The sequence below is a fragment of the Oncorhynchus kisutch genome, linkage group LG14, assembly GCF_002021735.2.
Source record: "Oncorhynchus kisutch isolate 150728-3 linkage group LG14, Okis_V2, whole genome shotgun sequence".
NCBI classification, from domain to species: Eukaryota; Metazoa; Chordata; class Actinopteri; order Salmoniformes; family Salmonidae; genus Oncorhynchus; species Oncorhynchus kisutch.
This window is the reverse complement of record NC_034187.2, coordinates 80,031,005-80,046,004: the sequence shown is the minus strand read 5'-3', so window position 1 is coordinate 80,046,004 and position 15,000 is coordinate 80,031,005. Positions and strand designations below refer to the sequence as shown.

The 15,000-nt window shown below is 42.2% G+C and overlaps 1 protein-coding gene across 1 annotated transcript in view; it reads right to left on the bottom strand.

Moving 5' to 3' along the window:
- LOC109881187 (pumilio homolog 1-like) overlaps nt 1-15,000 on the bottom strand; it is a 53,748-nt gene that overhangs the window by 26,138 nt on the left and 12,610 nt on the right. Inside the window, exons 4-8 of the mRNA XM_031789275.1 lie at nt 4,619-4,634; nt 4,333-4,408; nt 1,287-1,385; nt 1,069-1,211; nt 326-464 (exon numbers count right to left, since the gene is read on the bottom strand). Coding sequence (XP_031645135.1) covers nt 326-464; nt 1,069-1,211; nt 1,287-1,385; nt 4,333-4,408; nt 4,619-4,634 — 473 coding nt within the window. The remainder of the gene's footprint in view (nt 1-325; nt 465-1,068; nt 1,212-1,286; nt 1,386-4,332; nt 4,409-4,618; nt 4,635-15,000) is intronic.

The window sequence follows — 15,000 nt, the reverse complement described above, 5'->3', positions numbered from 1 at the left end:
TCACCAGGCGGGGTGTGTGTGTGTGTGTGTGTGTGTGTGTTAGTAAATGTCTTGCTCACCAGGCGGGGTGTGTGTGTGTGTTAGTAAATGTCTTGCTCACCAGGCGGGGTGTGTGTGTGTGTGTGTGTGTGTTAGTAAATGTCTTGCTCACCAGGCGGGGTGTGTGTGTGTTAGTAAATCTCTTGCTCACCAGGCGGGGTGTGTGTGTGTGTGTGTGTGTGTTAGTAAATGTCTTGCTCACCAGGCAGGGGGTGTGTGTGTGTTAGTAAATGTCTTGCTCACCAGGCGGGGTGTGTGTGTGTGTGTTAGTAAATGTCTTGCTCACCAGGCACGCCGGCAGCCAGCCCCTGTCCGAAGGCGAGAGCTGAGTTGACTGCTGCGGCGGAGATCAGCTGGTCGTTCTGCTGACCCTGTTGACCTTGGCTAGGGGTCAGGGGTCGCTGGTTACCGCCCCCACGCATCACCTAGAGTTACATAAAGGTTAGCCAATAGGAGGGCAGAAGGGTCTGAGACTGAGCCAATGGGAAAGGTTAGCCAATAGGAGGGCAGAAGGGTCTGAGACTGAGCCAATGGGAAAGATTAGCCAATAGGAGGGCAGAAGGTCTGAGACTGAGCCAATGAGAAAGGTTAGCCAATAGGAGGGCAGAAGGTCTGAGACTGAGCCAATGAGAAAGGTTAGCCAATAGGAGGGCAGAAGGTCTGAGACTGAGCCAATGAAAAAGGTTAGCCAATAGGAGGGCAGAAGGTCTGAGACTGAGCCAATGGGAAAGATTAGCCAATAGGAGGGCAGAAGGTCTGAGACTGAGCCAATGAGAAAGGTTAGCCAATAGGAGGGCAGAAGGTCTGAGACTGAGCCAATGGGAAAGGCTGAGTAGTGGTGGAGGGCTGGTTTTACTCCACAAGGTGTTGTTCTTAGTAAAACGCCATGAGAACACACTGACATTAGGAGGTGCATGAGGGCATAACTTCTCTGGGCTTGTGGTAATCTCCCATAAAGCGCTGAGCACTGAAGCAAAAAATCAATTCAGACAATAGCTTTACCTAATGAGGAGCGGTCTAGCCACTGACCTGTTGTTGGTTGTGCTGGTTCTGTCCTTGAGCCTGTTGATTGGCTGAGTTGTTGGCGGCCACTGCCTGTTGCTGGAACAGATTGGCTGGATACACTCCCCAGGGAGTCACCCCGTAGTACTGAGGAGGCATCACTGTTGGGCCTGAACACACACAATAAGTTGGTACTGGATGGAGGTTGCAAAGTCAAGACATGTGTGTGTGTGTGTGTATCTTACCCAGTGTTGCAGCAGCTGCCAGTCCAGCAGCGTAGGGGTCGGTTCCAGACGGACCGGTACTGATGATGTAAGGGTTGGAAACAAACGCTTGAGCCAAACCTGAAAAGACACGTACATAAAGATCACAGAGAAACAGAGACTAGAGCTGCCCGACGGTCGTGGAATTGTTTGGTTGATGGTAATTGGCCAGCCAGACACACATTGTCTCCTCTCCTCCTGACTACATGTGCTGCTATTGAAAGACAAGGAGTGTGACAGCCATCCACATTCAAGTCAATGATGACATAATGGGTGGGACTGGTGGCCATTGTGAGTGTACCCATAGCAACAAAGCAGGAAGTAAAAATATGTGCAATGATTTGCCGATTCAGCTCAACTGTCAAAACATTTATTTTAAATTGCATGAGCCACATCAGTTAACATCATTTGAACGAACATTCTACGTTACCATGGAAATTATGGCGTCACAATACCAGGCAGCAATTTGTGAGTGTACAAATGACTGTATATTGACAAAGCCATTTTGATCACGTGACATCCATCATTCAGATGTGAAGACTCAATAAGGGCATTTGAAACCCAGTGAGGAGGTTAAGACGGCGTCTCATGGAGACTAAAACACATCTTATAATGTCTGTGTGCGAGGTAATACATTCAAGGACATGCATCTGGTGTAATGAAAGTAATTATAGGTGCCATGTTTGTCTACAAGTCCAGTCCAAATTCAATTGATTGGACATGATTTGGAAAGGCACACACCTGTCTATATAAAGTCCCACAGTTGACAGTGCGCGTCAGAACAAAAACAAAGACATGAGGTCGAAGGAATTGTCCGTAGAGCTCCGAGACAGGATTATGTCGAGGCACAGATCTGGAGTGGGGTACAAAAACATTTGACACATTGAATATCCCCAAGAACACAGTGGCCTCCATCCTTCTTAAAATGAAGACATGTGGAACCACCAAGACTCTTCCTAGAGCTGGCCGCCTGGACAAACTGAGCAATCAGGGGAGAAGGATCTTGGTCAGGGAGGTGACCAAGAACACAAATGGTCACTGACAGAGCTCCAGGGAGAACCTTCCAGAAGGACAACCATCTCTGCAGCACGTCACCAATCAGGCCTTTATGGCAGAGTGGCCAGATGGAAGCCACTCCTCAGTAAAAGGCACGACAGCCCGCTTGGAGTTTTCCAAAAGTCACCTAAAGGACTAAGACCATGAGAAACAAGATTCTCTGGTCTGATGAAACCAAGATTGAACTCTTATGCCTGAATGCCAAGCTTCACTTCTGGAGGAAACCAGGTACAGCTCATCACCTGGCCAATGCCATCCCTACGGTGAAGCATGGGGGTGGCAGCATTATGCTGTGGGGATGTTTTTCAGTGGCAGGGACTGGGAGACTAGTCGGGATCGAGGGAAAGATGAACGGCGCAAAGTACAGAAAGATCTTTGATGCAAACCTGCTCCAGAGTGATCAGGACCTCAGACTGGGGCGAAGGTTCACCTTCCAACAGAGCAACGACCCTAAGCACACAGATAAGACAACGCAGGAGTGGCATCGGGAAACGTCTCTGAATGTCCTTGAGTGGCTCAGCCAGAGCCCGGACTTGAACCCGATCAAACATCTCTGGACAGACTTGAAAATATCTGTGCAGCGACGCTCCCCATCCAGCCTGACAGAGCTTGAGAGGATCTGCAGAGAAGAATGGGAGAATCTCCCCAAATACAGGTGTGCCAAACTTGTAGCTTGATACCCAGGACTCTAGGCTGTAATCACTGCCAAGGGTGCTTCACTGAGTAGGGTCTGAAGGGTCATGAATACTTATGTAAATGTGATTTGTTTTTAAATTTGTCATAAATTAGCAAAAAGTCTAAAAACACTGTTTTTGCTTTGTCGTTATGGGGTATTGTGATGTCGTTATGGGGTATTGTGATGTCGTTATGGGGTATTGTGATGTCGTTATGGGGTATTGTGATGTCGTTATGGGGTATTGTGATGTCGTTATGGGGTATTGTGATGCCGTTATGGGGTATTGTGATGTCGTTATGGGGTATTGTGTGTAGATTGATGAGGGGAAAACATTTAATACATTTTAGAATGAGGCTGTAACGTAACTAAGGATGATACAGTTACCGGTTTCAAGATGAACCACGGTAAAATTCCAGATGATACGTTTTACAGTTTCAAATTGAAATTAGCTTTAAAACCGTGTTTGATTACCATGGTTTGAAAAACTCACGGTAAATACTGTCCAGCATCAACCAAAGTCAGCAACAGTCTGATGCAGGTGCAGAATGCAACGTGGGTTGTGTTTTGGGTGAAAACATGGCGGGAGGCAGTGACAGCGCTCAGGAGATTTTGTCGGCCTTCTAAGAGAACCAAATCTGAAGTGTGGTCGTATTTTGGGGGTTTTACAAGAGTGCCGAGGCAAACTTAAATCGAAGATAGTCACCCTGTCTACAGAACATTCAACAACAACAAAAACACAAGTGCTGCTAATTTTATTTGTTGTCTGTTGGTCTTCAATATAAAACGTATATAAAACGTGGTGAAATTAAATTAATTTATTTCCATTTATCAGTACTTTAACGTTTCAATAATAATGAAAACCGTGATCATTATGGTCATTAAAATCTCTTAAACGTAACAAAATGTGTAAAGAGGGGTCTGAAATCTTTCCAAATACTCTGTATATGTTGTACTCCGTGTCTGATTCGACTCTCTGAGGGGAGACCACCCACAATTCTTCATCACTATTGTTCTACATTTAATTAAGTCCTAACTGTTAAAACAGAGAATTATTTTATTTTTTCCCCAGAGGGTCGTCACCCATAACTATCGGTTACACGTTTATATGCTAATTGTGCCAGACATAAGATACACAGCTAGTCCAAGAACAACTTTTCATCGCTGAATAACATCACCCAAAAATTTCTTTCATCTGCAAAACAACTCACACAGACACTCTCTCTGTCTCTTACCAACTCACACAGACACTCTCTCTGTCTCTTACCAACTCACACAGACACTCTCTCTGTCTCTTACCAATGTGAGATTGCTGTGCTGCTGCCAAGGCATACTGCTGCTGTTGGGCTGCTAGAGCACTGGGTCTCTGGAACACCTATACACAGGTTATATTACACACACAGGTTACATTACACACACACAGGCATACTGCTGCTGTTGGGCTGCTAGAGCACTGGGTCTCTGGAACACCTATACACAGGTTATATTACACACACAGGTTACATTATACACACACACACACACACACACACAGGTTACATTACACACACACAGGCATACTGCTGCTGTTGGGCTGCTAGAGCACTGGGTCTCTGGAACACCTATACACAGGTTATATTACACACACAGGTTACATTATACACACACACACACAGGTTACATTACACACACACAGGTTACATTACACACACACACACACAGGTTATATCACACACACAGGTTACATTACACACACACACAGGTTACATTACACACACACACACGTTACATTACACACACACACACAGGTTACATTACACACACACACACACACACAGGTTACATTACACACACACACACACACACACAGGTTACATTACACACACACACACACACACACAGGTTACATTACACACACACACACACACACAGGTTACATTACACACACAGGTTATATTACACACACACACACACACACACACAGAGGTTACATTACACACACACGTTATATTACACACACACACGTTACATTACACACACAGGTTACATTACACACACACACACACACACACAGGTTATATCACACACACACAGGTTATATTACACACACACACACACACACAGGTTACATTACACACACACACACACACACACACAGGTTACATTACACACACACACAGGTTATATTACACACACAGGTTATATTACACACACAGGTTACATTACACACACAGGTTACATTACACACACAGGTTACATTACACACACAGGTTACATTACACACACACACACACACACACACACACAGGTTATATTACACACACAGGTTACATTACACACACACACACACAGGTTACATTACACACACACACACACACACACACACATACACACACATACACACAGGTTATATTACACACACAGGTTACATTACACACACACACACAGGTTGTATTACACACACACACAGGTTACATTACACACACACACAGGTTATATTACACACACACACAGGTTATATTACACACACACACACAGGTTACATTACACACACACACAGGTTATATTACACACACACACAGGTTACATTACACACACACAGGTTACATTACACACACACACAGGTTACATTACACACACACACACAGGTTATATTACACACACACACAGGTTACATTACACACACACACAGGTTATATTACACACACACAGGTTATATTACACACACAGGTTACATTACACACACAGGTTACATTACACACACAGGTTACATTACACACACACACACACACAGGTTACATTACACACAGGTTATATTACACACACACACACACACAGGTTACATTACACACAGGTTATATTATACACACACAGGTTATATTACACACACAGGTTATATTACACACACACACACACACACAGGTTATATTACACACACACACACACAGGTTATATTACACACACACACACACACACACACACACAGGTTATATTATACACACACACAGGTTATATTACACACACAGGTTACATTACACACACAGGTTACATTACACACACACACACACACACAGGTTATATTACACACACACACAGGTTATATTACACACACACACAGGTTACATTACACACACACAGGTTACATTACACACACACACAGGTTACATTACACACACAGGTTATATTACACACACACACACAGGTTACATTACACACACACACAGGTTATATTACACACACACACAGGTTATATTACACACACAGGTTACATTACACACACAGGTTACATTACACACACAGGTTACATTACACACACAGGTTACATTACACACACACACACACACACACACACACACAGGTTATATTACACACACACACACACACACACAGGTTACATTACACACAGGTTATATTATACACACACACACACAGGTTATATTACACACACACACACACACACACAGGTTATATTATACACGCACACAGGTTATATTACACACACATGTTACATTACACACACAGGTTACATTACACACACACAGGTTATATTACACACACACACACAGGTTACATTACACACACACACAGGTTATATTACACACACACACACACACACACACAGGTTACATTACACACACACACAGGTTATATTACACACACACAGGTTATATTACACACACACAGGTTATATTACACACACACACACACACACACACACACAGGTTACATTACACACACAGGTTACATTACACACACAGGTTACATTACACACACACACACACACACACAGGTTATATTACACACACACACAGGTTATATTACACACACACAGGTTACATTACACACACACACAGGTTACATTACACACACAGGTTATATTACACACACACACACAGGTTACATTACACACACACACAGGTTATATTACACACACACACAGGTTATATTACACACACAGGTTACATTACACACACAGGTTACATTACACACACAGGTTACATTACACACACAGGTTACATTACACACACACACACACACACACAGGTTATATTACACACACACACACACACACACAGGTTACATTACACACAGGTTATATTATACACACACACACACAGGTTATATTACACACACACACACACACACACACAGGTTATATTATACACGCACACAGGTTATATTACACACACATGTTACATTACACACACAGGTTACATTACACACACACAGGTTATATTACACACACACACACAGGTTACATTACACACACACACAGGTTATATTACACACACACACACACACACACCACAGGTTACATTACACACACACACAGGTTATATTACACACACACAGGTTATATTACACACACACAGGTTATATTACACACACACACACACACACACAGGTTACATTACACACACAGGTTATATTACACACACACAGGTTACATTACACACAGGTTATATTACACACACACACAGGTTACATTACACACACAGGTTATATTATACACTCACACAGGTTATATTACACACACACACACACACACACACAGGTTACATTACACACAGGTTATATTACACCCAGGTTATATTACACACACAGGTTATATTACACACACACACACACACACACAGGTTATATTACACACACAGGTTATATTACACACACACACACAGGTTATATTACACACACAGGTTACATTACACACTCACACAGGTTATATTATACAGACACACAGGTTACATTACACACACACACAGAGGTTATATTATACACACACACACAGGTTATATTACACACACACACAGGTTATATTACACACACACACACAGGTTATATTACACACACAGGTTATGTTATATTACACACACACAGGTTATATTATACACACCCACAGAGGTTATATTACACACACACACAGAGGTTATATTACACACACACACAGGTTATATTACACACACCCACAGAGGTTATATTACACACACACACAGGTTATATTATACACACACACACAGAGGTTATATTACACACACACACAGAGGTTATATTACACACACACACAGGTTATATTACACACACCCACAGAGGTTATATTACACACACACACAGGTTATATTACACACACACACAGAGGTTATATTACACACACACACAGAGGTTATATTACACACACACACAGAGGTTATATTACACACACACACACAGAGGTTATATTACACACACACACACAGGTTATATTATACACACACACAGGTTATATTACACACACACACACACACAGGTTAAAATACACACACCACACAGAGGTTATATTACACACACACACACAGGTTATATTACACACACACAGGTTATATTACACACACACACAGGTTATATTACACACACACAGGTTATATTACACACACACACAGGTTATATTACACACACACACACACAGGTTATATTACACACACACACACACAGGTTATATTACACACACAGGTTATATTACACACACACACACACACAGGTTATATCACACACACACAGGTTACATTACACACACACACACACAGGTTACATTACACACACACACACACACAGGTTACATTACACACACACACAGGTTATATTACACACACAGGTTATATTACACACACAGGTTATATTACACACACAGGTTACATTACACACACAGGTTACATTACACACACACACACACACACACACACACAGGTTATATTACACACACAGGTTACATTACACACACACACACACACACACACACACAGGTTATATTACACACACAGGTTACATTACACACACACACACAGGTTGTATTACACACACACACAGGTTACATTACACACACACACACAGGTTATATTACACACACACACAGGTTATATTACACACACACACACAGGTTACATTACACACACACACAGGTTATATTACACACACACACAGGTTACATTACACACACACAGGTTACATTACACACACACACAGGTTACATTACACACACACACAGGTTACATTACACACACACACACAGGTTATATTACACACACACACACAGGTTACATTACACACACACACAGGTTATATTACACACACACAGGTTACATTACACACACAGGTTACATTACACACACAGGTTACATTACACACACACACACACACACAGGTTACATTACACACAGGTTATATTACACACACACACACACACAGGTTACATTACACACAGGTTATATTATACACACACAGGTTATATTACACACACAGGTTATATTACACACACACACACACACAGGTTATATTACACACACACACACAGGTTATATTACACACACACACACACACACACACACACACACAGGTTATATTATACACACACACAGGTTATATTACACACACAGGTTACATTACACACACAGGTTACATTACACACACACACACACACAGGTTATATTACACACACACACAGGTTACATTACACACACACACATGTTACATTACACACACACACACAGGTTACATTACACACACACACAGGTTACATTACACACACACACAGGTTATATTACACACACACACACAGGTTACATTACACACACACACAGGTTATATTACACACACACAGGTTACATTACACACACAGGTTACATTACACACACAGGTTACATTACACACACACACACACACACACACAGGTTATATTACACACACACACACACAGGTTACATTACACACAGGTTATATTATACACACACAGGTTATATTACACACACAGGTTACATTACACACACAGGTTACATTACACACACACACACACACAGGTTATATTACACACACACACAGGTTATATTACACACACACACACAGGTTACATTACACACACACACACAGGTTACATTACACACACACACAGGTTATATTACACACACACACAGGTTACATTACACACACACAGGTTATATTACACACACAGGTTACATTACACACACAGGTTACATTACACACACACACACACACACACACACAGGTTATATTACACACACACACACACACACACAGGTTACATTACACACATGTTATATTATACACACACAGGTTATATTACACACACAGGTTATATTACACACACACACACACACAGGTTATATTACACACACACAGGTTATATTACACACACACACACAGGTTATATTATACACGCACACAGGTTATATTACACACACATGTTACATTACACACACAGGTTACATTACACACACACACACACACACACACACACACACACAGGTTATATTACACACACACACACAGGTTACATTACACACACACACAGGTTATATTACACACACACACACACACAGGTTACATTACACACACACACAGGTTATATTACACACACACAGGTTATATTACACACACACACACACACAGGTTACATTACACACACAGGTTATATTACACACACACAGGTTACATTACACACAGGTTATATTACACACACACACAGGTTACATTACACACACAGGTTATATTATACACTCACACAGGTTATATTACACACACACACACACACACACACACACACACAGGTTACATTACACACAGGTTATATTACACACAGGTTATATTACACACACAGGTTATATTACACACACACACACACAGGTTATATTACACACACAGGTTATATTACACACACACACACAGGTTATATTACACACACAGGTTACATTACACACTCACACAGGTTATATTATACACACACACAGGTTACATTACACACACACACAGAGGTTATATTATACACACACACACAGGTTATATTACACAAACACACAGGTTATATTACACACACACACACAGGTTATATTACACACACACACACACAGGTTATGTTATATTACACACACACAGGTTATATTATACACACACACACACACACACAGGTTATATTATACACACACACAGAGGTTATATTACACACACACACAGGTTATATTACACACACACACAGAGGTTATATTACACACACACACAGGTTATATTACACACACACACAGAGGTTATATTATACACACACACAGGTTATGTTATACACACACACAGGTTATATTACACACACACACAGAGGTTATATTACACACACACACAGGTTATATTACACACACACACAGGTTATATTACACACACACACAGGTTATATTACACACACACACAGGTTATATTACACACACACACACACACAGGTTATATTACACACAGGTTATATTACACACACACACACAGGTTATATTACACACACACACAGGTTATATTACACACACACACACAGGTTATATTACACACACACAGGTTACATTACACACAGGTTATATTACACACACACACAGGTTACATTACACACACAGGTTATATTATACACTCACACAGGTTATATTACACACACACACACACACACACACACACACACAGGTTACATTACACACAGGTTATATTACACACAGGTTATATTACACACACAGGTTATATTACACACACACACACACACAGGTTATATTACACACACAGGTTATATTACACACACACACACAGGTTATATTACACACACAGGTTACATTACACACTCACACAGGTTATATTATACACACACACAGGTTACATTACACACACACACAGAGGTTATATTATACACACACACACAGGTTATATTACACACACACACAGGTTATATTTTACCACACACACACAGGTTATATTTTACACACACACACAGGTTATATTACACACAGGTTATGTTATATTACACACACACAGGTTATATTATACACACACACACACACACAGGTTATATTATACACACACACAGAGGTTATATTACACACACACACAGGTTATATTACACACACACACACAGAGGTTATATTACACACACACACAGGTTATATTACACACACACACAGAGGTTATATTATACACACACACAGGTTATATTATACACACACACAGGTTATATTACACACACACACAGAGGTTATATTACACACACACACACAGAGGTTATATTACACACACACACACAGAGGTTATATTACACACACACACAGAGGTTATATTACACACACACACAGAGGTTATATTACACACACACACACAGGTTATATTATACACACACACAGGTTATATTACACACACACAGGTTATATTACACACACACAGGTTATATTACACACACACACAGGTTATATTACACACACACACACACACACAGGTTATATTACACACACAGGTTATATTACACACACACACACACACAGGTTATATTACACACACACACAGGTTATATTACACACACACACACACAGGTTATATTACACACACGCACACACACAGGTTATATTATACACACACACACACAGGTTATATTACACACACACACACAGGTTATATTACACACACACACACAGGTTATATTACACACACACACAGGTTATATTACACACACACACAGGTTATATTACACACACACACACACACACACAGGTTATATTACACACACACACAGGTTATATTATACACAGGTTATATTATATACGGTGCCTTTGGAAAGTAGTCAGACCCCTTGACCTTTCCACGTTACAGCCTTATTCTAAAATGGATTAAATTGTTGTTTTTTCACCAATCTACACACAATACCCCATAATGAGAAAGCAAAAACAGGTTTAGAAAAATGCCAATTTATTTAAAAATATATATATATCTAATATCATATTTATATAAGTATTCAGACCCCATACCCTTTATTCAGTACTTTGTTGTAGCACCTTTGGCAGTGATTACAACCTTGAGGTTCTTGGGTATGGCGCTACAAGCTTGGCACACCTGTATTTGTGGAGTTTCTCCCATTCTTCTCTGCAGATCCTCTCAAGCTCTGCCAGGTTGGATGGGGAGCGTTGCTGCACACCTATTTTCAAGTCTCTCCAGAGATTATTGGGTTCAAGTCCGGTCTCTGGCAGGGTCACTCAAGGATATTCTGAGACTTGTCCTGAAGTCACTGCTGCATTGTCTTCGCTGTGTGCTTCGGGTCGTTGTCCTGTTGGAAGGTGAACCTCCGCCGCAGTTCGCTGTGTGCTTCGGGTCGTTGTCCTGTTGGAAGGTGAACCTCCGCCGCAGTTTGAGGTCCTGAGCACTCTGAAGCAGGTTGTCATCAAGGATCCCTCTGTACTTTGTTCCGTTCATCTTTGCCTCGATCCTGACTAGTCTCCCAGTCCCTGCTGTGGCCAGATCTAGGTCAAAGTTCTTGGTGGTTCCAAACTTCTTCCATTTAACAATGATCGAGGCCACTGTGATCTTGGGGACCTTCAATGCTGCAGACATTTTTTGGTACCCTTCCCCAGATCTGTGCCTCGTCACAATCCTGTCTGGGAGCTCTACGGATAATTCCTTCGACCTCATGGCTTGGTTTTTGCTCTGACATGACCTGTCAACTGTGGGACCTTAAATCATGTCCAATCCATTTACCAACATATGGACTCCAATCAAGTTGTGGAAACATCTCAAGGATGATCAATGGAAACAGGAGGCACCTGAGCTCAATTTCAATTCTCATAGCAAAGGGTCTGAAATCCTGTAAATAAAGTATGATTTTTTTATTATACATTTGTCATTATGGGGTATTGTGTTTAGATTGATGACATTTTTATTTATTTAACCCATATTGGAATAAGGCTGTAATGTAACAATGTTGAAAAAAGTCAAGGGGTCTGAATACTGTACTCACAGGTCACATGACACACACAGGTCACATGACATACACAGGTCACATGACACACACAGGTCACATGACATACACAGGTCACATGACACACACACACACACACAGGTCACATGACACAACACACAACAGTCACACAGGTCACACACAGGTCACATGACACACACACAGGTCACATGACACACACACAGGTCACATGACACACACAGGTCACATGACACACACAGGTCACATGACACACACAGGTCACATGACACCACACAGGTCACATGACACACAGGTCACATACACACAGGTCACATGACACACACACACAGGTCACATGACACACACACACCCACACACAGGTCACATGACACACACCCACACACAGGTCACATGACACACACCCCACACACAGGTCACATGACAACACACACCAGGTCACATGACACACACAGGTCACATGACACACACAGGTCACAGGTCACATGACACACACAGGTCACAGGTCACATGACACACACAGGTCACACACACACACACACACACACACAGGTCACATGACACACACACACAGGTCACATGACACACAGGTCACATGACACACACAGGTCACATGACACACGCACCGGTCACATGACACACGCACACGCACCCGTCACATCACACACCACACACGCACCCGTCACATGACACACACACACGCACCCGTCACATGACACACACACACACGCACCCGTCACATGACACACACACACACGCACCCGTCACATGACACACACACAAGCACCCGTCACATGACACACACACACGCACCCGTCACATGACACACACACACGCACCCGTCACATGACCACACACACACGCACCCGTCACATGACACACACACACGCACCCTTCACATGACACACACCCGTCACATGACACACACACACGCACCCGTCACATGACACACACACCCGTCACATGACACACACACACGCACCCGTCACATGACACACGCACCGGTCACATGACACACGCACCACGGTCACATGACACACGCACCGGTCACATGACACACGCACCGGTCACATGACACACGCACCGGTCACATGACACACGCACCGGTCACATGACACACGCACCCACTGTCACATGACACACGCACGTACCGTCACATGACACACGCACGTACCGTCACATGACACACGCACGTACCCGTCACATGACACACGCACGTACCCGTC